The following is a 23007-nucleotide window of genomic DNA, read 5'->3' as shown; positions in this document are numbered from 1 at the left end:
CAATATCTCTAGACTATATTACCCCAAGATGGTAAAATATATTATACTCATATCTCCGAAAGCAATATTCAGAAATGGTAATAGTTTAAAATTGTATACTTCGCCCCCAAAAAAACATACTACAAATCATAATATATGTATATACACCCAGAGAAGTATTGTTTATGACCAACACAATAAAGAGATGACATGGTATAGAAAGAAATAATCTGGCAGAATAAAGGTATTCACGATAGTGGTGGACTATCAGTGACAATAAGAGATACCAAAAGTTGTCAAATATGCATTCATACAAATGTGAAATAACATAAAAATATGGATAAAGTTTGAAAAATGTTAATGGTCCCAAACACGCTATATTGTCCCACCAACGGCTTCGTATCTTGTTCGCCAAAAGAGTTCTGCACAATCTGATGTACCAACTGATCAACCAGCTTTCCGTTGTAGGGAACAAATCGACCAATATAAACCAGATGTCACTAGTGTCCCAAACAGTCAGATGTTACCCTTTGTGCTGATCCAAAATCTACAACAGTCTAATATTCCTCCAGTTGCATTAAGCATGGACATTCATAGTTCTCCCACCAGTTGTTATATGAAAATGGCGAAAGTTCGACTGAAGCACCCAGTTATTCAAACAAACATTTGAAATTGGTTAGTAGAACTGTCATTGAATCAGTTTCTTCAGTACTTAGTTGTGCAGTGGGATATAGACATATCAAACTCTTGTCACACTGTGTGAAAGTTTTGGAAAGTGTGATTGATAATTGAATGCATGAAGTAGTGAAAGTAGCAGTCTGAAGCCATAAGTAACTTGGTAACTTGATAAATTTATTGCAGTTAAAAACTTTTGCAAACACTGCTTCTTCAGGCAATAATGTTGAAGGGTTAAAGACATCTGTCTTTACCCCTTCAAGTTACTCGTGTTTCCAGATTGCTTGTTTTTTTGCTATTTTCATTTGTGTGGTGGATCCAGATTTGAACCCTGAATATTGTGTTTATAGTAGAACGTAAGAAGGGAGAGGAGCAGTTTGGATTCAAATTGGGGTACAGCACAACTGACCTAATGTTTGTAGTGAGTCAGAGCTGAGAAAATAGTGCAAACGGGCATTCCTAGACTTTGAGAAAACATATGATGAGGTGCCAAGAAAGTGGATTTGGCCAGTCCTGTGGTGGTTTAAAGTCCCAGAAACATTGGTTGAATTATTGCAGGCTGTGTACCTAGACCCAATGACGCAAGTACAAACAGTGTTTGGACTGGCAGAAAGGTTCCTTGTAGCAGTGAGTTTGCATCAGAGTTCAGCTGTGAGCCCACTGCTGTTCATACTGGTGATGCACTACATTAGCAAACAGGTTTGTGGGGACAAAGATCAACAGAGTTGCTGTATGCAGGTGAGGTGGCACTACAGGTAAACTTTGAGCAAGAACTTCAGCAGATGATGGAGGAATGGAATGCAAAACAGAAGGCACACATGATGAAACTAAGTACAAATAAGGCAGATGTAATGGTAGCAAATAGTGGAATCGGAAGACGCTGAGAACTGAAATAGTAGGGAAAAAAGTGGAACAGATTAATATCTTTAAATGTCTGGGAGGGGAGGTTGAGGAGAAGGGAAGTCTGAATGAGGAAGTTGAAGCTAGAATGTGAGGGGCTGCAGCCAGCCGGCACAGTGTGTCAGGGATAATATATGAAAGAATGCCAGAGAAGCTGAAAAGTAACGTATACAAACCCAGAGCAGTTGGGGAAGCTAGAGGTGATGGAGATGAAGTGCCTGAGACAGGTGATGGGATGGACACTGTTGTACATACTTTTTTTAAAAGTTGTTTCGGGTTTCAACTTTCTGTTACTTAAGAAGTTAACTTGTGAGTGTCTGCCATTTCACACTGAATTAATCGCAGGAAGGGCACTGAGCAAACTGATCTGTGATATATAACATTAAGTATCCTTATTTTTATGAGGTATTTATAGCACTTTTATTGTCTGCTGTATACTTTTCTAGCTAGTTTCACTGTGTGTGAGGTATTAACTGGAATTTTTCTACATTTGTTAAGTATCTGTTTGGGTTTCTTTGTTCTGATTTTTGTTTCCCACCTTCCCTTCCTATTGATATCCTGTCCTTATACTTGGTGGCTTTGCAGTTGCCCACCCCTACTGTAAATTTAATCTGGGACACTCCTCCCAGTCTAGTGTCATCACCTCATTCTACGTAATACAGGGAGAAAATATGAGAAGGCCAACCCACTTAGTTTCTTAACCTTGAATTATCATTTGCTCCTTTCTCCCTTTCCACTTTACAAAAAAAAATTTCTAAGCTTGTTTCCTGCCTTTCCTGTAAGTAGTCTAGTCCAGATACAGATTTGCTGTATCCAGGACTGTTTATAAGTTTCTGAGCCCCCAAGCCTTTCTGTGTTGGAGGGAAGCCTTCTAGCTTATCAGTGGGAGTGGTAAGCACTAGGTAGCTTATCTTAAAAAAAAAAAACACGTTATGCATCGCAGCTTAGCTAGGGTTAAAGTATTCCTGGTACCATAAAGTCTGCTCTTTGAATTTTCCCTTAGAACTAGCCATTTGTTTAGTTGTAGCAATCCAATCTGTTTCTTCGAGCTCAGTACTTGTTCAGAACTCATTGTAAGCACTAAATAAGCTATAAATTGCTACAGCACTCAACTTTCCTCACTTGTCTAGAGGAAAACAGTTTTTAGTATTTAATAAATAAGCACCTATCCAGGCATGTCTAAGGGTCAGCTCCCAGTGTTTCCTCCTGTCTACCTGATGAATCTGGGCATCTTGAGGCAATGCAGCAATTGCCTCATGTACACAGACAACCCTCTCCTCCTACCACCCAACACTACAACCTGTGAGAGATGTGCTTATATAGCCAAACTGGAAACAAAGCTCTCTTCACCCAAGACTGGACTAGACAGTCAAGTGGAGAAAGTAAACACTTGCACCACACCACACTCATCACATAGTCCCTCAAAACCTACACCACCAAAACGCACACCTACATTTGCAGAGGCTCTCAATAAAAATCTGCCCAAACAACAGAAACCTCCAAAGCAGAAATGCAAGCAACCTCCACCCCCCAACAAAACCCAAATGACACATATCCCACAAACTCAGTGTGCCAGTCAACCACAGCCCATAAGGCATAACAACGTACCCAACACTGTAGTCATAGGTGACTCTATAGTCAGGCACACTGATGTTCCACTCACCAGGCTAAACGAGGAGAAAGTTACTGTCAGCTGCCTGTCGGTTGCCAGAATCCACCACATAACGCACGCACTCGGGTCACTCCATAACAAGTACAAATATGACTCTGTCATTGTCCATGTTGGTGTGAATGACCTGAGACGTACCTCCCTGGACTACATGAAAAGAGACATGGAGGAGCTGTCTGATCTTATAGCCCAAGCAGGTATGACCCTAGCCCTGACTAGCATCGTGCCATCACCCAGAATGATACCACAGTACAAGGACAAAATGAATGACTTCAATTGGCTAAGCTTGTGGTGTCATTCTAAGGGGATCCAGTATCTGTCTGCCTGGGATGACATAATTGACAGACCACAATGCTTTGCCAGAGATGGCCTGCACCTGTCACCCTTGGGATTCCGGATACTAGCTAAGGCTCTTGCCACTCCTATATTGCCTTTTTTAGGCAAGGTTCAAATCACAAATTCACCACTGTAACAGGTACAAGCAAGCAAAATCTGAGGGTAATGCTACTCAGTGCTAGAAGTCTAAACCTCAAATTGCACTCCCTCGAGGCACTCCTTAAAATGGAGAACATCGACATCTGTGCAGTGACGGAGACCTGGTTCAAGGTTCCAGAGAGTACCCTTGTATTACCAGGCTATAATTCATACCACACCTTTCGGCCACCTAACCTGGACTGAAACACTAAAGGCGGAGGCGTGTCCATATTCATTAAGGATATCCACACCTCCAGGCTAGTTGCTCAGCATAATGCATCCGAGATTATCCAAGTGCAACTAACTTTGGGCAAGACCGCAATCCAAATTGTAGCTTGCTACAGATCCCCCACCATACCCCAGGATTCCCACTCCTCATTTCTTGATACACTGGAAAGTATTAGGGGACAACCTAACACCCTAATAATGGGCGATTTCAACTACCCCACCATTAACTGGGAAAACTATGCATGTACCAACTGTTTTGCTCAACGTTTTCAGAATTCATAATTTCCAGTGCCTTGGATCAATTTATCCACACCCTCACCAGGGGCAGAAGTATCCTAGACCTGGTCATTACCAACATGGGCAACCGGTGTTCCACACCAGAGGTCAATTCCTCGTTGGTCAGATCTGACCACAAGCTAATCACCTTAGACATCCACATCCTGCCCCCACCCCCCATTAGGGAAACCACCATAAAAAAATTCTCCAAAGCCAACTTCATGCTTCTTAAGACAGAAGTGGCAAACTTTACGACACTTATGCAGATGGACAATAGAGGTACAACTGCTAAATCCTACACAAATCCACTTTATAAGCACTTTCATGAGTGCATGGATTGTGCAATCCCTAACAGAACCAAGATGCTATCCTCCAAAAAAAGGAAGCCAATCTGGTGGTCCCCTGCCATAAACAAACTCTACAACAGAAGAAAGAAACTTGTTGCAAAAAAGTGTAAAATCCCATGATTGGAGGAACTCCCTGGTCAGACTCAGTAAAAAGCTGAGATCCCTCAAAATCCTCCAAAGCTAGTTATGTAAACAAAATCACCACTGATTCTAAAGACAACCACAAAGCATTCTATAGCTATGTCAAGAATCTCAATGGCAACACTCAGATCTGCTCTGAGTTACAGCACAATGGCACTAAATATACAGAACCAACTGATATTGCCAGCATCCTGGCAGATAGATTCAGTGCTAACTTTACCCCCCTCTCACCCCCTAAAGGGCCCATCTCTACTGGAAGAATGAAAAGTTTCTGTAATCACAGGTGCATGGGTAAAAACTACACTCTCCAAAGCCAAGAACACAGCATCCATGGGACCTGACAACATCCCAGGCTGTGTTCTACACAAACTACAGAACAAACTGGCACCCCACCTAAGTACCATGTTCAGTCATAGCCTCACCTCAGGCTTTGTGCCCACTGAGTGGTGCACAGTGACGGTTATCCCACTCCACAGAAAGGGAGCCACCACGGGCCCTGGGAACTACTGCCTCGTTAGTCTGACGAGCCTGGTCTGCAAGGCTATGGAACGTATCCTCATGGAACCTATAAACAATGACATTGGTAATCTCCAGACTCTGGACCCCACCCTGTTCATGTTTGTAAAAGGCAGATCATGTCTCCTAAACCTGATAGACTTCTTTGAAGCAGTCACCAAAGCCGTAGATGAGGGTAAGGTGGTTCACACAGCCTATCTAGATCTCGCCAATGCTTTCAATACCACCCCCCACTCTGGAATTATAGATAAACTCACTAAACTAGGTATAAATCCCTATGTCACAAGATGGGTTGCCAACTGGCTCACTAACAGAACCCACAATGTGAAAGTAGCAGACTCCAAATCCAACAGCAGACCAGTGACAAGTGGAGTACCACAGGGTTTAGTCCTGGGTCATCTCCTGTTTGGTATCTACTTCTCTGAAGTACAAGCTAACACAGAAGGTCTTTGGCTAACAAAGTTCGCAGATGACTGCAAACTAGGAGCCATAATTGAAACTCCTAATGATGTGGACATCTTACAAAAGGGTCTCACTGAGACAGATGCCTGGTGTCAAAGCCATGGCCTCAAGCTCAATGCCAAAAAGTGCGTTGTCATCCCTTTTGGTAAAAACTCTGTACCCACGAAATACCACTTGGGCGCTAGTCTACTTGACACCGAAAGTGTGATAAGAGATCTTGGGACACAGGTGGACAGTAGTCTCTCCTTTGATAATCACATTGCCACAGTAGTCAGGAAATCCTTCTGTGTGGCACACCTCATCACAAAAGGTTTCTCATCCAAGAAAAAAGAGGTCATTGTTCCCCTCTATTCGTCACTCATTAGACCCATTATATAATACAGCACCCCTTTTGGTATGTACCTCACAAGACATCTACAACAACTGGAAAGGCTGCATAAATACCTCACAAAGAGGATTACCGGCCTCAAACAGATGCCCTATGCAGACCGTCTCAAAACACTCCAGCTTTACTCCGTCACAAATCTCCTACTCAGAGGCGATCTCTGCCTAACATACAAAGCTATGTTAAACCCAGAGCTGTTGGACATGCTCCACTTAAAGAAATCCCAATCCCTCCGAGCTACACGCTCTAGGTACCTAAACCTTGTCACCACAATAAACAGAACATGCTGGAGGGATAGATTCCTGTCCCAGAGACTTCCCATACTCTGGAACAGACTACCTATCTATGTCAAAAAGAGCTCCTCATTAGCACTCTTCAAGAAAAATCTTGATGACTGGATGGGAGATAGGAAATTCACCCCAAGGATCACTTCTGTGGCTCTGTTCGACAGGTGCACAGGAAAATAATTTTCTTGGGTGGCAAAAGCCAGGGTACCTTTTTGGCTAGGCTTGTATAGGCCCTAGGGCCTACCTACCTACCTATGAACATATGAAGAAATGAGGACATCCGAGCAGACGTCCAAGTAGTTGCAATTGCAGAGAAGGTCAGAGTGAACAGATTAGTGGTTCAGGCACACTAGCATTAAAGCAGAAGACAATCTGGTGAGGGACATTTGAGACAGTCGAGAAGAATGCAGGAGGAAATGAAAGCATCCAGGAAAGAGCTGGATGGATTGTTTAAGAGAAGACCTGCAGCAGCCAGGCGTGAGTTTTGAAGAAGGTAGGAGAGTAACACTGAATCAAGTAGGAGATGGCAGCAGCTTATCTGACACCTTGACCCCATGTAGAAAATTGGGGGGGGGGGGTTGATTATTACTTAGTTGCTTGATGAGCAACTGGTTTCTGCATTGAGGAGCACTGCCCCATAAGATTAGATCTAGATTTTAGCCTTTATCCATATGGTACTCAGACAAGTCATTTGTAACCACCCCTACCCCCAGCCCCCCCACATAGATCATGCAGTAAGCATCTGAAACCACGGACATGCACTTTCCTACAGCCTGTGTCAGCCTAGTGGAAATGGGGACCCTAAGACAATGTAGCCATTATCTCATATGTACACTATCAACCACCTAATTCTTAAACAAACTGATACAATTTAAAAGAAATGTAGTTACAAAATGTTACTGGAGACAAGGCTGTCGCATACAGACTCTACTAATACCAAACAGGTTGTCGGAAGCCCACTACACCCACCATGCACAGTACAAACCATATACACAGACCCATATACGTTGAGGTTCTTAAATGCAATCTACCTAATACTCAAAGGCCTCCCGTATATGAATATAACAAGTACCCTCAGCACTCTTGAAAACTCTCAGCTCAAGCAGCACCCATTACAAAGCAAATGTCTATGACTCACAGTATCTCAGCTCATAAATGAGCAAACCACCACACAGCCAAAACCTTCTAACTAGAGGATATTCCAATATGAGAGACGCTGATGCACCACTCATCAGGCTCCGCAAAGAGAGGGTCATGATCATCTGGCTTATGGAGCCAGGATTTGCCACCCAATGCATGCAGTCATGTTCTTGCATCACAGTTACACATATGACTCTGAGTACATGAAGGAGTAAATGCATTGAGACATACTTCCCTGGAGTATATGAAGAGAGATATGATGGGAGCTCTCATAATAGGTGCCCAAGGCAAGTATTAACCTAGCCCTGAGCATCATTTTACCTTCACCTAGAATGATGCAACAGTATGAACAAATGATGATTGTCTGTAATGGCTTAGCTTCCGGTGTCATTCTAAGAGAGAGCTATATTTATATACCTGGGAGGGCATATCAGACAGTCCCAGCTGCTTTGTCGGGGATGGCCTGCACCTTCCCCTCCTAAGGCTTTTGTATATTGACAAAAACATTATCCACCCCCATAGTGCCTTTTTTTAAGCAAAGTCAGTCTGCAGACATTTCCAAAATACCAAAACAAGATTCAGAATGCATTACTACTCAACACTAGGAGCCTAGACAGAAACCTGTACTCCTCTCCAGTAATCCCTGTCTTAGAATGCATTGTTATGTACAGCATCGTCATGGAAACCTGGTTCAAGAATATTCAGAGCACCCCATCGGTGTAAGCTTTCAATGCCTACAATACATTCAGACCCACTGCACTAGACAAAGACACTAAAGGGGGCGGTATGTCCATATTCGTAATGCTACAGAGTGATACCTCCAGACTTGTTATGCAGGGTAATGGCCTGGAAATTCCCCATGTCCAACATTAACAAAACCCCATATCACATTATAGCCAACTGTAGGAACCTCTTGGTCCATGCCTCCTGCCTATTTAATGTGGAAGCTTTAGGCATTCAGCCAAACACCACTTTCTTAGGGAGCATTAACTACGTCTCCATTAATTGTGCAACTTGTACATCTCCAAATTTCTCTGCTCCGAGACTTCCTAAATTCATAAATACAGGCTCGCTGGACCAGCTAGTCCATAACCCAACAAGAGGTGACAAAAGTTTGGACTTGGTTCTTACCAGTATGGGTCAGCTGTGCTTTCCTCCAGTTGTAAATACCCTGTCTAGTCAAATCAGACCATAAATCAGTCATACTCACCATAAGACTGAAGCCGGTAGCATCCTCTAATAACTCATTATACAGAAATTATACTAAGACATATCTGCTAAAGCAGAGTGATGACAAGGCAAAAATTCAGCTTTCCCTTCCACCATGCTACAGATGTGAAATCCTTCACTGCCAATTTCTATGAATGTGTAAAAAAAAAACTGGATAGAAGCATCTGTCTCTCTCCGATATAAGTACAGTGCCAAGTTTAAGAATGTCTTTATAGTAGAACAGTAATATAAATAAGCTATACAAAACAGAAAAACTCCTTGCACGTAAGAACAAAATTTAATTCTGAAAATGTCCAAAATATTGTTGCTAAGGTGAACTGAGATACTTGGAACCTGATTAAATCAACAAAGCTAGGTACTAAGCAAAAATAGCCATCCAGGCATAAGACAATCACAAAGCCATTTTAATTATGTCAGAAATTAGAGAAATAATGTTCAAAATTGCACTGAGCTAAGAGTAAATTATTTCATATACTGTAAGCCAGAAGACATAGTGGATATACTAGCAGATAAATTTAGCTCTAACTTCACTCCCTTCTTGGCCAGACCTCATCAGTATCTGAATCTCCCCTTCAAATCTCCCAAGAACAAGTCCTCAAGGCACTATCCTTGGCCAAGAAATCTCCTTCTATATGGTTAGATAACATACAAGGATGCCTGTTGATCAGCCTGAAAAATAACCCGTCAAACCTCCTCCAGAGGCTTTTCAAACATTAGCCACCAAACGAGGTTTGTACTAAATTAATTGATGACTGCAATAGTCCTGTTCCTTCACAAAGGTTGGGTATCAATCGATCGGGGAAACTAGATCATTACAGAATTAATAAACAAAGACATATGCAACCTAAAAACTATCCACCCAAGCCAGATCTGTTTTGTCAAAGGCAGATCCTGCTTGCTGAATCTGGTTGACTTCAAGAAAGTCATCAAAACAATGGATGAGGGTAAAACTGTTCACACCCCATTTTAGGACCTTGCAAAGATATCACCATCCCACTCTCGGGCATGGTTAATAAACTCATCCAGCTAAATATAAATACCTAGGCAAATCATTGGATAGAAAACTGGCTTGCATATAACCCAAGAAATTAGGGTGGGTGAATCTACCTCCAGTAAGAGACATGTTACTAGCGGGGTACCCTAAGGCTTGGTCCCGAGCTACTCTTTTTTGAAATCTACTGCTTGGGTTTCAGGGCAAATGTTGGGAGCATATGGCTGACAAAATTTGTTGATGACTGCAAAGTCAGTGCCATCACAAATTCTCCAGAAGACACCAACATCCTTCAGGAAGGCCTGTCACAAACAAATTGCTGATGTCAAAACCATGACCTAAAACTAAATGCCAAAAAGTGCGTAATTGTATCCTTCAGTAAGCAAGACATCTTCTGTAACTATCACATTGACAGCACTCTCCTGAAAGTTGACCCAGTAGTGAGGGACTTGGGAACATGTAGACATTGAATTGTCTTTTCACTACCACATGATGAATGTTATTAGGAAGTCCTTCTTTATAGCACAGCTTATTAGCAAGGGTATGGCATCCAAATCTAAGAAGGTGATAATTCCAATGTACAATGCACTCATTAGGGCAGTTGTTGAATTTAATGCTCCATTCAGCATGTACCTGTCCAAGTACCTGATGCAGCTTAAGCAACCACAATGTTTTCTCACCAAGAAAATTATGAAACTATACCATAAAAGCTACTCTGACTACCTCAAAGCCCTGCTCTTATCTCAGTGTCCTTCAGGCTGCTAAGGGGAGATCTCTGCCTCGCATACAGAGCCTTTACTGACTCTATGCTTTCAGGCCTTCTTTTGCATATTTAGAAGTCCAATAGTGGCAGAAGCACCCACTCTAGAGACACCAGTCTTTAATGCAACTTTATAACAAAAGCAAATGTTGACACCAACAGCCACAGGAATAGAGCGCAGATTAAGTGATCCACACAATTTTATTAACAATACACGTTTCCACAGTAAACCATAAGTCAGAAACAATATCCACACACTGCTTATAGCAATTCAGTTCTCCAAGTTAAAGCACAGGCTGACTATAGCTGGAATAAATGCAGTTCGAAACTTTCAGTTAACCACAAGGTGTAAGAATGTTCACTCACTGAGGTAATCAATTCTGGTCTCCGAATTAGCAAGCCAGAAAGCAGGCTGGCATAGCCAAAAAAAATCAGTTCAGATTTCCGCACCAAACAGTCAACTGATAAAAGCGGGTAAAAGTAAAATACTGCACATTGTAGTTAGCGGTGCATCTCCCCAGGGTAAAGCGTAAGTTTTTAAAAGCTGGAATAAGTGCAGTTCAAGTTTCCAAACAAACACAGGATACAAAATATAGTCCACACACTCTGGTTATCTGTCCAGGTCTCCGAACCAAAAAGCAGACTGACAAAACTAGTAGACGTTAAACGCTACTAAAGCGTTTTTCGTTCAGATAAATATCCGAACTTCATCAGACAAAATGCTGGTGTTGGAGTCAGTTAGAATTTAAATAAATATTGACAGACATACTGATTCAACATTAATTACGCAAACAGCTAATTATGCTAATTTAAAGTAACAGAGTGTAACCTAGTTGAACAGCTCTTGGACATTATTTTGAAATATAACTTTCTATCCTTTGAAAACAAGCTATATATTCAAAAAATAGGTGTGGCAATGGGGTCACCAGTAGGCTCAAGTTTTGCAAACTTAGTAATGGCCTACTGGGAAAAAAACCACATCTTTAGTAGTTTGGTGCGGAAATCTGAACTGATTTTTTTTTAGCTATGCCAGCCTGCTTTCTGGCTTGCTAATTCGGAGACCAGAATTGATTACCTCAGTGAGTGAACATTCTTACACCTTGTGGTTAACTGAAAGTTTCGAACTGCATTTATTCCAGCTATAGTCAGCCTGTGCTTTAACTTGGAGAACTGAATTGCTATAAGCAGTGTGTGGATATTGTTTCCGACTTATGGTTTACTGTGGAAACGTGTATTGTTAATAAAATTATGTGGATCACTTAATCTGCGCTCTATTCCTGTGGCTGTTGGTGTCAACATTTGCTTTTGTTATAAGTTTGGTGCAGCCTCACACTTTCTCAGTTTGCTTTTTTGTTGTTGACACCAGCAGGAAGGATGGAGACCGTGAATGAAGGGGAACCACTAACACAAGGTAACCTAACACAACTTTTGGAGCTAATAAACCAACGACTTGACCGCTTATCGGAGAAGGTTGATTTTGTTACCAGTTCCGGCGGCAATGGCTCCAGTCAAAGAAATGGTATCTTATCGGAGGCACCTGACGCACAGGTGACACAAAGTGAAATTATAGGTCTTCCACAGGGGAGACGTACAAGGGAATCTCATGAGGTAATTGAAACTGTTATGGTTAACAATTTTGATCCTAACACATGGTTAAATAATGAATTGAATATGGATTCATCAACAGAAGGGACTGACTTAGTAACCGACAATGAATCTAACAGCACCATAGTTGTAAAATTAAAAACATTTGACAACAAACTTTTTAAAATTGAAAAACTACAACTTGAGTTGAACTACTTTAACAGATGTTTAAAAGAGAAAATAGTGCCTAAAGGCCTAAGACATTACTCGTACCCTACTGGCCTAGAGTACGGGTCAGACTTTTATAATGAATTAATTAGTATTTATAACAATCAAGGTCTGGAAATACTATGATGTATGGTTAAGCATTATCAAATTACATTAAACAACTTGATAAGTGAAACTACTATTTTGGAGCAAGAAATAAAAAATGACCTTGACTACAATAGATATGAGTTTGAATATAATAGGTCACTATCGAGTATAGCCCAACAAATGAGTAAACTTAAAATGAACAAATTAAAAAAACTTAACAGAGACCTGAAAGCTTATCAGGATGGGTCAGCATTTCCAAACCCCCCCAGTTCACAAACTAACCCTCGTAACCCTAGGGGTTACACAGACCAAACCATAAAAAGGAATCTGGAAAGAACAGCATGGAATAAAAACACCAGTGATGGACATACCACGAGTTTTCCGAATACTGTCGCAATTAATGACAGTCTTGAAGGTGACATTTTTGAATTAGAAGAAACTGCGCAGGGATCAATTCAACCTGATCCTGTAAATAATAACCAATGGCAAGGTCAAGATCAACAACAACAGTATCAAAAAAACTACAGAGGGGGGAGGGGGGAGAACTGGAAAACGAACCGCAATCAAGGGCCGAAAAAATACAACACTCGCAGCAAGAACAAATTTCAGGGTTAAAACTGTATGAAATTATTACTAACAGAGAAGGTGACTTCAAGGTTTACAATTTTACTGAGTGTTGTATTGACACGACCCTTGTGGAACTTTTTTCAAAAGGTCTCACCTTTGTACCTTCTAGGAAATGTGACATAGCGGAACTACTTATTGATTTTAAATTGTTTATTCGTAAGCTTAATCTAAGTATCTTGTTTGGTAACACTACTTTTAATGAAAACAAACTAAGAGTAGCAAGTGCATTCAACCCTCCCCAAAATGCTATTTTAAACATATATGAGCAACTGTGTGAAAATGAATTTAGATATATAATAAATAGCATGAGAGGGAAATATAAATGTAATACTTCAGATGATGAAATAGAACTACTAACACTTCTTAGGAGTCTCCCATTAAGATTCATGAAGCCAGATAAAGGAAGGGGCCTTGTAGTAATGTACAATGGAGATTATTCTAACATAATGCTAACATTGTTAGAAAAAAATACCTATGAACTATCAAACAAGAACCAACTTAGCAAAGCGCATAACAATATTAAGATGTTCATCAGTGATTTGTACACAGATGGATTAATTGACATTAGTCAAAATCACTACTTAACCATATTAGCACCAAGAATCCCAAAGCTTTTTGGGATTCCCAAACTACATAAAAACTTATCTAACCCTCCTTTTAGGGCATTAGTGGATGCAAGGCAGTCTATGACCTATGCATGCGCTAAACTAGTAGACTCAATTTTAAAAGAGTATGTGAATAGAGAAAAACAAATCCTTAAAGTTTCATGGTCTTTTTTGGAAGAGATGCAATCAATGACATTTGATGATTCATTAAAATTTTTAACCGTTGATGTTACCGATCTTTATTCCTGTATCCCACACGACTTGGGTATAGAGTGGGTAGTAGACTTTATTAGGTCAAAGGGGGCAACTTCGAACGAGTGTAACCTAGTTGAACAGCTCTTGGACATTATTTTGAAATATAACTTTCTATCCTTTGAAAACAAGCTATATATTCAAAAAATAGGTGTGGCAATGGGGTCATCAGTAGGCTCAAGTTTTGCAAACTTAGTAATGGCCTACTGGGAAACAAACCACATCTTTAGTAGTCAATGGAATAAAATAATGTTTACATACAAGAGATTTCTGGACGATATATTCATTATTTTAAGAGGCCAGAAAGAACAAGCAGATCAACTCGTTGATTATTTTAATACAACAACTTCTTTTTTAAAATTCACGAAAAACTATCAAGAAACCTCTATTAACTTCTTGGATATTGAACTAAGCAAGAATGTAGTGGGTTATGTAGCAAAAATATACAGAAAAAGCACTTATTCGAACACCTTTCTTCATTTCACAAGTGCACACCCTCGCCACCAGAAGAAATCGGTGGTCAAAGGCCAACTGGTCCGGGCGGCGAGGATGATTACACTTGAAGAAGAATTTGATAAAGAATGTGACCTATTGTACCAAATGTTTCACAGTAGAGGTTATCCACCATCATTCTTAGATGAAATATTCCAAGAAGTAATTAGTAAAAGAAGGAAAGGTACATATAAGTGCCATTTTGAATAATGGATTAGGTAATTTAACATTTACAGTAAATAATGTAATAAATGATGTCACTGAGTCATCTTTACACCACTTGGCTAACATAGAGCAAGGTGTAAATAATAGTGAAAACATTAAAACAAATTTTACTATAGCATTTACCTTTACATATTGCCCGGAGGCATTGGACATGTGTAGAATTGTGAGAAAATATTGGTACTGTTTATCACTTGACAAAGATCTTGCTAAAATTTTAAATTTTGGCCCAATTGTGACTTATAGACGAGGAATTAATATGAAAAAATTGTTGGAATTAAAACCCAACATGAAGAAAAGCAATAGAGGTACACACAAATGTGGGGCATGTAGTTACTGTGCCTATATTGAATCATCTGAAATGTTCATTATTAGGAACGAAAAGTTTTTTGTCAGGGATTCCTACAATTGTAATTCAAAGGCAATAGTTTACTTAGCTCAGTGTACACTTTGTACATCATTCTACGTAGGAAAGACAGATAGGCGCTTACGAGACAGGATTTATGAGCATATATATGCAATTAATAAGAACAAAAATGAAAACACGTTAGCTAGGCACTGTTCACAAAATGCAGGTCATAGCTTTAAGTTCATGGTAATTAATCAAGTTAAAAATAATATACACAAGCTTGACTTTTTGAATGATAATTATTTGAAATTGCAATTAGAAAGAGATGAATTATCCTGGCAACTCCAACTGGCAGCATGCATAGAACCAGGACTTAATGAATGTTGTTCGCTTACATGTGTATTAAAAATGAAAAGTTTATTAAGATAAACAGTGACTTATGTTATTGGTAATATTTGCAATTTTAAACATATAATACATGTTAGACTAGTTAACCTACACGAACATACACTAGCATGTTAAGGTGACATAAGTTATTTTAATTTTGACATTATTTATACATTTATACTTATTAATTGTAGTAATTAAAACATTATAATAAATTTAAGGAAAATGCATATAGTAGGGTTTTCACTTATTTACAATGATTATATTATTCATTATTTTTATAGGCAAAATATATTTTAACAATTTATTAGGTTGTACTAACAACAAATAACAAAACATTATAATAAATTTAAGGAAAATATATATAGTAGGGTGTTCACTTATCATTTACAATGATTATATTACTCATTGTTTTTATAGGCAAAATTTATTTTAACAATTTATTAGGTTGTACTAAGTGTCCACTTTTTTGAGTGCTCGTATTGTTGGTTATAGTTCTATCATTCCAAAGGACAATGTAACCTTTTATTTGATTGTAAGCTGTACCTAGAATATAACATAGTCTTAAGTACATGTTTTTAGGTTAACTAATGCTTACTGCATTTTAAATATAGATGTTAGTATTATAAGCAGGAGTCTAATATTTGTAGATATAGGGTTGGAACATAAAGGTTCAAAATCTTCATATACATTTCTTATGTTTTTATTTTTTAATATCTAAAATTACTAGCTATTAGTTATTTTGTAGTAAAAGTTGTCTTCCCATATGTTAGGAGAACATAATAACAGCTTGCAATTACTTTAAATTGTAAACTACTAGTTATTTTGTAGTAAAAACTGTTTTTTAGACTCTGTTACTTTAAATTAGGTTAATTAGCTGTTTGCGTAATTAACGTTGAATCAGTATGTCTGTCAATATGTATTTAAATTCTAACTGACTCCCAACACCAGCGTTTTGTCTGATGAAGTTCGGATATTTATCTGAACGAAAAACGCTTTAGTAGCGTTTAACGTCTACTAGTTTTGTCAGTCTGCTTTTTGGTTCGGAGACCTGGACAGATAACCAGAGTGTGTGGACTATATTTTGTATCCTGTGTTTGTTTGGGAACTTGAACTGCACTTATTCCAGCTTTTAAAAACTTACGCTTTACCCTGGGGAGATGCACCGCTAACTACAATGTGCAGTATTTTGCTTTTACCCGCTTTTATCAGTTGACTGTTTGGTGCGGAAATCTGAACTTATTTTTTTTGGCTATGCCAGCCTGCTTTCTGGCTTGCTAATTCGGAGACCAGAATTGATTACCTCAGTGAGTGAACATTCTTACACCTTGTGGTTAACTGAAAGTTTCGAACTGCATTTATTCCAGCTATAGTCAGCCTGTGCTTTAACTTGGAGAACTGAATTGCTATAAGCAGTGTGTGGATATTGTTTCCGACTTATGGTTTTCAGAAGTCTGAGTATTGACGAAAGCGCTTAACTTGTTGTTTTATCATTTTTAAACTGTGACTTTATGTGTATTTGTACTTCATTTTGATCATTGGATTGAGTAAAGAATTTTTTCATTATTCGGGCTCCGTCTCGTTGGATACCACCCTGCATCTGCTGTTCATTCTAGTTTTTATTCTGCTGACTGAGCTAATCAGAACAGTGTAGTCCTCCATCTTTATCAGGAAGCTTCTTATTTCTTTTGTCTGTTGGGGAAATTTACCTCTTACACCAGAAAGGGAATGTCCCCCACACAGAACTGCACTGCCATCCCGTTACACAGCACTGAAATTGATCTGTTTATTCCTAGTAGCACAGAGACTCAAAAGAAGAAGAGTTTAGGCTTTAAGTAAAGCCAGAGGCCATACTATTAGGAAGCCCCACCTGTCAGGATGGAAGAAATTATTTTTTGGATTTCAAGCTGAAAAGTAATTAACCTTTTCAAACATGGTTGCCACTGATTTTGGATTGATTTGCCACAGCATTTTAGATAAGGGTCTGCTTATTCTTCATCAAGGTTCACAGTTGTCCCCTTCTAGTGCATTTACAATGAAAATCTTCCACTTTTCTCTTTACTCTACTGTTAAGGTCTTTTAAGGGAAATTTTGTTTGAAAACTGCAAGAATAAACTAATCCATATTCTTACACTAGAGTCTCTCCTCAAAAATCCAGCTGACCTCGTGTAATTGGTTCCCTTAAAGCAGCTAACATGGAAGGCACATCCCTTAGTAACTACTATTTTGTCCAAAATGGTGAACAAATTCAAAGCAGTAAAAAAAATATGTGCAGAAACCCTGGAACTGGGGCATAGATAATCAAATAGAACCAACAACGACCAGATAGCTAAAACTCTGGAACAAACTCTTTATCAAAACCAAGGTTAAGCACTTTTGTCTGTAAAAGACATCTTCAGATCCTTGGTTTTAGTAATAGAGTTCCCGAGTCTTCGCTACCTGGTTGTGTTTGGTTCAAATTCTGAGCAGTATTGGCCTCTGAGCCTACACAAGTTTTGTAAAGACTAGGTTTTGCTAGCTTTCCTTTATGATAGAGGTTAAGTGTGATAATTTTTTTAATCAGAGAAATTGGTTGCCTTCTCGACCCTTAGTATCAAACTACAGATGAGAAGATTTTACATACCTTGAACCCTCATAGACACTTTTAAGCTGATATTTTTAAGAATAAATGTTTCTGGAAGTTATATTGGTCATTTCACTTCTTGGAACAAGTTGGGTACCCTAGTGTGTAATCAAACTTAGAAAATTGACTTTCTAAAGGCTTCTTTTCAGTAATGAACCCATTTAAGGACAATTAATTGCCCACTTCACAAAGTTCACTGCTGCATCATTAGCCTTTAGTGCCCATGACAGGTAGTTCTGAGGTTGTGACTGTGTTGATACATTTGTGAAGCATTATAAGTTGCATCTCCTTTTGTGATATCATGTAGCTAGAGAGTTTACATAACCTGAGATCTTTAGAGCTGTGCTTTCTGGATATTTGTGCACATTGCAGGGCCACTCTTGGCAGATTCATCCAAGATGAAGGGCCTGAGAAGAGTAATGTAAAATGTAATCAACGACCATAAGACATAAGTTAGAGAATCGGAGAACATAGACTGGGACAGGGATACTGGTGTTTGGAAGGCTGATGTTCATCACTGGGTACCTGTGTCCAGGTGACCTATGTAGCCCCCTTGGAATCAGCTGCATGAAGTAGCAGTGTGGGCTAACCATTTGTAAGTTGAAGTATGGTGAGGTGTGATGCCAGTTGAGTGGTATGCTGGAGCTGACACATTACAACAAATAAGACTCTGGCAAGGGTGAATAGTTTTTAGGTATGGAGTGTCATCTCAGTGCTGTGGGAGGAGCCATAACCTGTGTGGGATGAGCTGTAGCTTGTCAGTGAGGAGCTGAATGGGAGGTGAAAAAGTATCAGTTACATTTAGTTGGTGTTACGTGTGTACACATAATGTTTCCAGTCCCAGTTGGGAGGAGCTGCAGCTTGAGTAGATTATATCATAATTTAGGGGTAAAACAATGGGGTACATGTAAATGTCAGGAATGTGCATACTGTAATTATATCAGTCTATGTATTTTAAGCATCCAGCGACAGGCTATTTATGGAAACTTAGGGTTTCAGCAGACTGCAATACACGGGATGTTATTTCTGCAGCACACTGTTTTGTGCTTCAAATTTTACATAGGTAAAACTAACCAGAAACTGAAAGAGAGAGTGCGGGATCATTTATATTGTACGAGGAGAGGGAATGACTGTAGTGCTTTAGCAAAACACACACTTAACAAATGGCAACACACACATTTGTATTCCAAGTTTTGCAAGTTGTGACCGAGTGTGAGGAGAAAACTTAGTAAACATGACAGAAAGTGCAGAATTACAGTGGATTTTAAGGTTAGGAGTGCATAGGGAAATTTGTCTGAATGACCATGTACCCCTAAAACCAGTATTAAAGGCAAAGAAAAACAGATAAATGTATTATTCTGCATTTTTGCGTTTTTACTTGCTACTTTATGTGCTATTTTTAGATGCTGTTGCTTTAAAAGTAAATGCCTTGTGGATCAATTAGGATTCTGCATTGTCATGTTAATTGATACTAAAGTTTAGTATAAAAGAATTCATTTGCTTTACTTTTTTGTCTGATGAAACAGTGGTGAACACTGCAAAAGCGCAAACTATTAATAAAACCTGTAGATTTTACAACTGCTGAGCCTTGCCTTTCTGCCTATTGCTAACTGGAATTTTGTTTGGGTCTGCTGCTGGAATACACTCACTGCCTTTGGGTTTTCTTACTGCTTGCTGTATATAATGTTTATAAGCTTGCACTTTATCTGGTGTGTAGGTCAGGTATGTCTTGTTCTGAGGGAGTGGTCAGTTTTTAAAATATAAGGACTGGTTCAGACTGAAGCAGAGACACAGCATGCTAGAAGTTCTCATAGCACTTGCAGAAGAGAAGAAAAGATGCTGTCATTATAGACTCTGTTTTTCAAACAGCCTCTCCCTTCCTCCTTTCCATCAAAAGTTATTTTATGCTCGTCACACTTATAGTAAAGCTCGTCACTGTTTGTTTTTTTCCCCCTACCTGATGTACTAGTTTTGTGGACTATGGAAGTATCCTCCACTGTTTTATTGTAATAAGACTTCTGGATATCCATCCTTAAGCTCCTCACCCTTGCACTTCTCTGAAACATACATCTGTCCTTTGTACTTTACTGAGGTATCTGAATGTCTTTACCATGTCACCACAGTGTTAGGTGATGCAACCCTAGACTGGTTTTAGTTCTGTGGATAATCTTCAGCTTGGTTTTATTTATTTAAGGACCAGTGACTTACCCTGTTAGCAGACCATTTCAGTCGCATCCTTCATCACAAAGGCAAAGGCAAACACATTATATTTACATAGTTTAGTGTAATAAATCAATCAACACTTTTGTAAGGGGTAAGAATCCTGAGTACCTGATGGAAAATTTATACACACATGGAGCAAACAGGCAGACTCAGACCCTTAGTATTAGTTAGACAAAGACCTTACCACTGAACCATTATATTGTTTGAAACATCTTTCAGCTGTCCCTGAGTTTGCAGAACTTCCGTGATTTTTTGCACCGTCTGTCGTAATATTTTTGGTTTTCTGGTAAATGAGTGAGGAGAATAGTTAACAATGTCAAGTCTTATTTTTTTTCTGACTTTTTTTCAACCTGTTTAACTGGATAAGCCCACTGGATAAATTCTCCCTTTTCTGGGGCGACCCAGGGGATCTGTCTGGGTAAGTGACTTGGTCAGAGTTGCATAATAGGCAAATGAAGGTGGAAGGGCTCAAACCCTGTACCCTCGGTACAAGAAGCAGCTCATTAACAGCTGAGAGTTTTTGTCCTCTGCACTAGCTGCCAGTTTTATTCTTTCTGTTAAAAAAATGCTGTTGATGTAACACCTGTCGTTCTATATTTCTTTTAAATGAATTAGAATAATAATTAAAAATTGTCCCTGATTTTGAACCTTTGTCCCCCATTATTTTTATATTTCTCTGGAATTCTAACCAAAAAAGTTGAGAGGTATGATTTGAAACTTTTCCGAGTATCTTTCCTCAGCATGCAACACTCCAAGAGGGTGCCTCACCAGGGGTATATATACTGGTAGTTTGTTTCCTTACATTTGGTGAAAACCCTCCTTCTCTTTGTAGATCTAAGCATTGTCCTGATTTGATGTACAGCACAATTAGCCAGAAGTGAAGCAAGTCTACTTAAACATTGTCTGCTGCCAAGGCATTTGAATGTTATAACCATGCATTGCAGCTTTTGTGGTAGTTTGAAGCCCAGGCATTGGCAGAACTAATACATGCCCTTTGCAGTAGCACATCTCATGGGGCCTCACTGATTTGCTTGTTATAAGCTGCTTTCTTACATTAAGGCAGGGTGCACTTCTGTGTCTTGTCTATTTTTTCAAGCAGCAGGTGCACAGATGACATCTTCATTCTTCCTCCATTGCATTCCATAACCTTTAAAAAAGATGAGTAGCAAACTAATGATACCAAGTGAGTAAGTCACTTAACCAGATGTAGAGCTTAACATGTGATAATATCATAGTTATAAAGCATGTTTCCCTCCATTAAAAAATGTAGAAATAGAGTGTGGTTCATGTTAACTAGGACATGCTGCCTTAGCCATTTTAGAACTGGTGTATTTTTCTGTTAAGATCAAAATCTCATAGTTTCTTGATTTGAAATGAGTACTGAGCACCAAGCCATTTAACTGTTACAGACCTTGACTTAATTTACTATAAAAAGAAGCAACAGCAGGATTATAGAACAGGCTAAGCCAATGGACTTGATGGACAACTAGACTGAAAATCTGAACACTGATATATTTTTTTGTCTCTCTTCTATGAAGGGATGCCTGACAAAGCTGGAACATAGAGTGAAACTCTATCTCACTTACATTCTATGGTCATCCGTTGCAGTACTCTGCTTACTGGTAAGTTGTAACTGTTGCATTATTAAATCGTCATATGATTGGTTATGAGCAGATGCATCCTTGTTGGCCATCAGTTGTTTCTAGTATCTGGTCAAGCACTGATTGAAACTGCTATCCTATGAAATGCAACAATTTAAATGAGATTATGGAGACATATATATATTGTGCATTTGTATATGTATTTGTCTGTGTGTGTGTGTGTGTGTGTGTGTGTGTGTGTGTGTGTGTGTGTGTGTGTGTGTGTGTATATATATCTATATATATATATCTATATATATATATATATCTATATCGTATGTATGTCAAAAAAATATATATATATGTCGTATGTCAAAAAAAAAATATATATATATATATATATATATATATATATATATATATATCGTACAAGGGCAAGCCAAGATCACAAGCCCGGAGGGCACAGGGTGGCAATATTCACCCACAGCACCCCGAGGCGGCCGGCCCCCACCACAATGGCGGAGGCAGCCGTCACCGATAGTACAACCAGTACTGCCTCCACAGACAGTGACAGCACCCTCCCAATGACCCTCAGGAGAAATAGTCTCTGGAACCCTCCATTAAACCCCACCATCAGCGTGTTCTCCCAGGTCGTGAAAAACAATATCAGAGAGAAACTCAACAATCAACAATAGTCCCACTTTCAGGTACAACAATTTAACCCCCAAAGAAAGGAAAGCCCTACACAGCCTCACCAAAAATGACCAAATTATAAACAAAAAAGCTGACAAGGGCGCAGGGGTAGTCATTATGGACAAAGCCCACTATAACAAAAAAATGCTGGAAGTCCTATCGGACACAGGCAACTACCGCCTGACCAGCAAATCTGATGTGCTCAGCAGGTTTTCAGCCATAGACACCATGCTATACAAACTGCGAGCACAAGGCAAAATCACAGACGAGAAGTTCGACTTCATGGCAGTAGACTCCCCAACTACAGGCCTGCTCTTTGGAATCCCCAAGATCCACAAGAGCGAAACAGATCCCCCACTCAGGCAGATAGTGTCTTCCAAAAGGACCAAAACCGAGTACATCTCGGAACGAATAGACTTTTATTTTAACCCTTTGGTACAAAGCGCAGAGTTTTATCTCAAAGACTCATGGGCCTTTCTCGATGCCATCTCCCAGTACCAAAGGACCTACGAGGGCACGAAACTCACTCTAATCACCCTAGACGTGGAAGCCCTCTACCCAAGCATCCCCCATGATTTTGGCACTGCCATGGTGC

At 39.4% G+C, this 23007-nt stretch overlaps 1 protein-coding gene across 1 annotated transcript in view; it reads left to right on the top strand.

Annotated features, from left to right (window-relative positions):
• Positions 1 to 23007, top strand: part of LOC122817637 (tetraspanin-3-like) — a 200179-nt gene that overhangs the window by 32339 nt on the left and 144833 nt on the right. Inside the window, exon 6 of the mRNA XM_044090691.1 lies at positions 21678 to 21761. Within this exon, the coding sequence (XP_043946626.1) occupies positions 21678 to 21761 (84 nt within the window). The remainder of the gene's footprint in view (positions 1 to 21677; positions 21762 to 23007) is intronic.

Source organism: Protopterus annectens, chromosome 13.part0 (assembly GCF_019279795.1).
Source record: "Protopterus annectens isolate FY-2018-M chromosome 13.part0, PAN1.0, whole genome shotgun sequence".
Taxonomy (NCBI): Eukaryota; Metazoa; Chordata; order Ceratodontiformes; family Protopteridae; genus Protopterus; species Protopterus annectens.
This window is presented reverse-complemented; position numbering and strand designations above follow the sequence as displayed.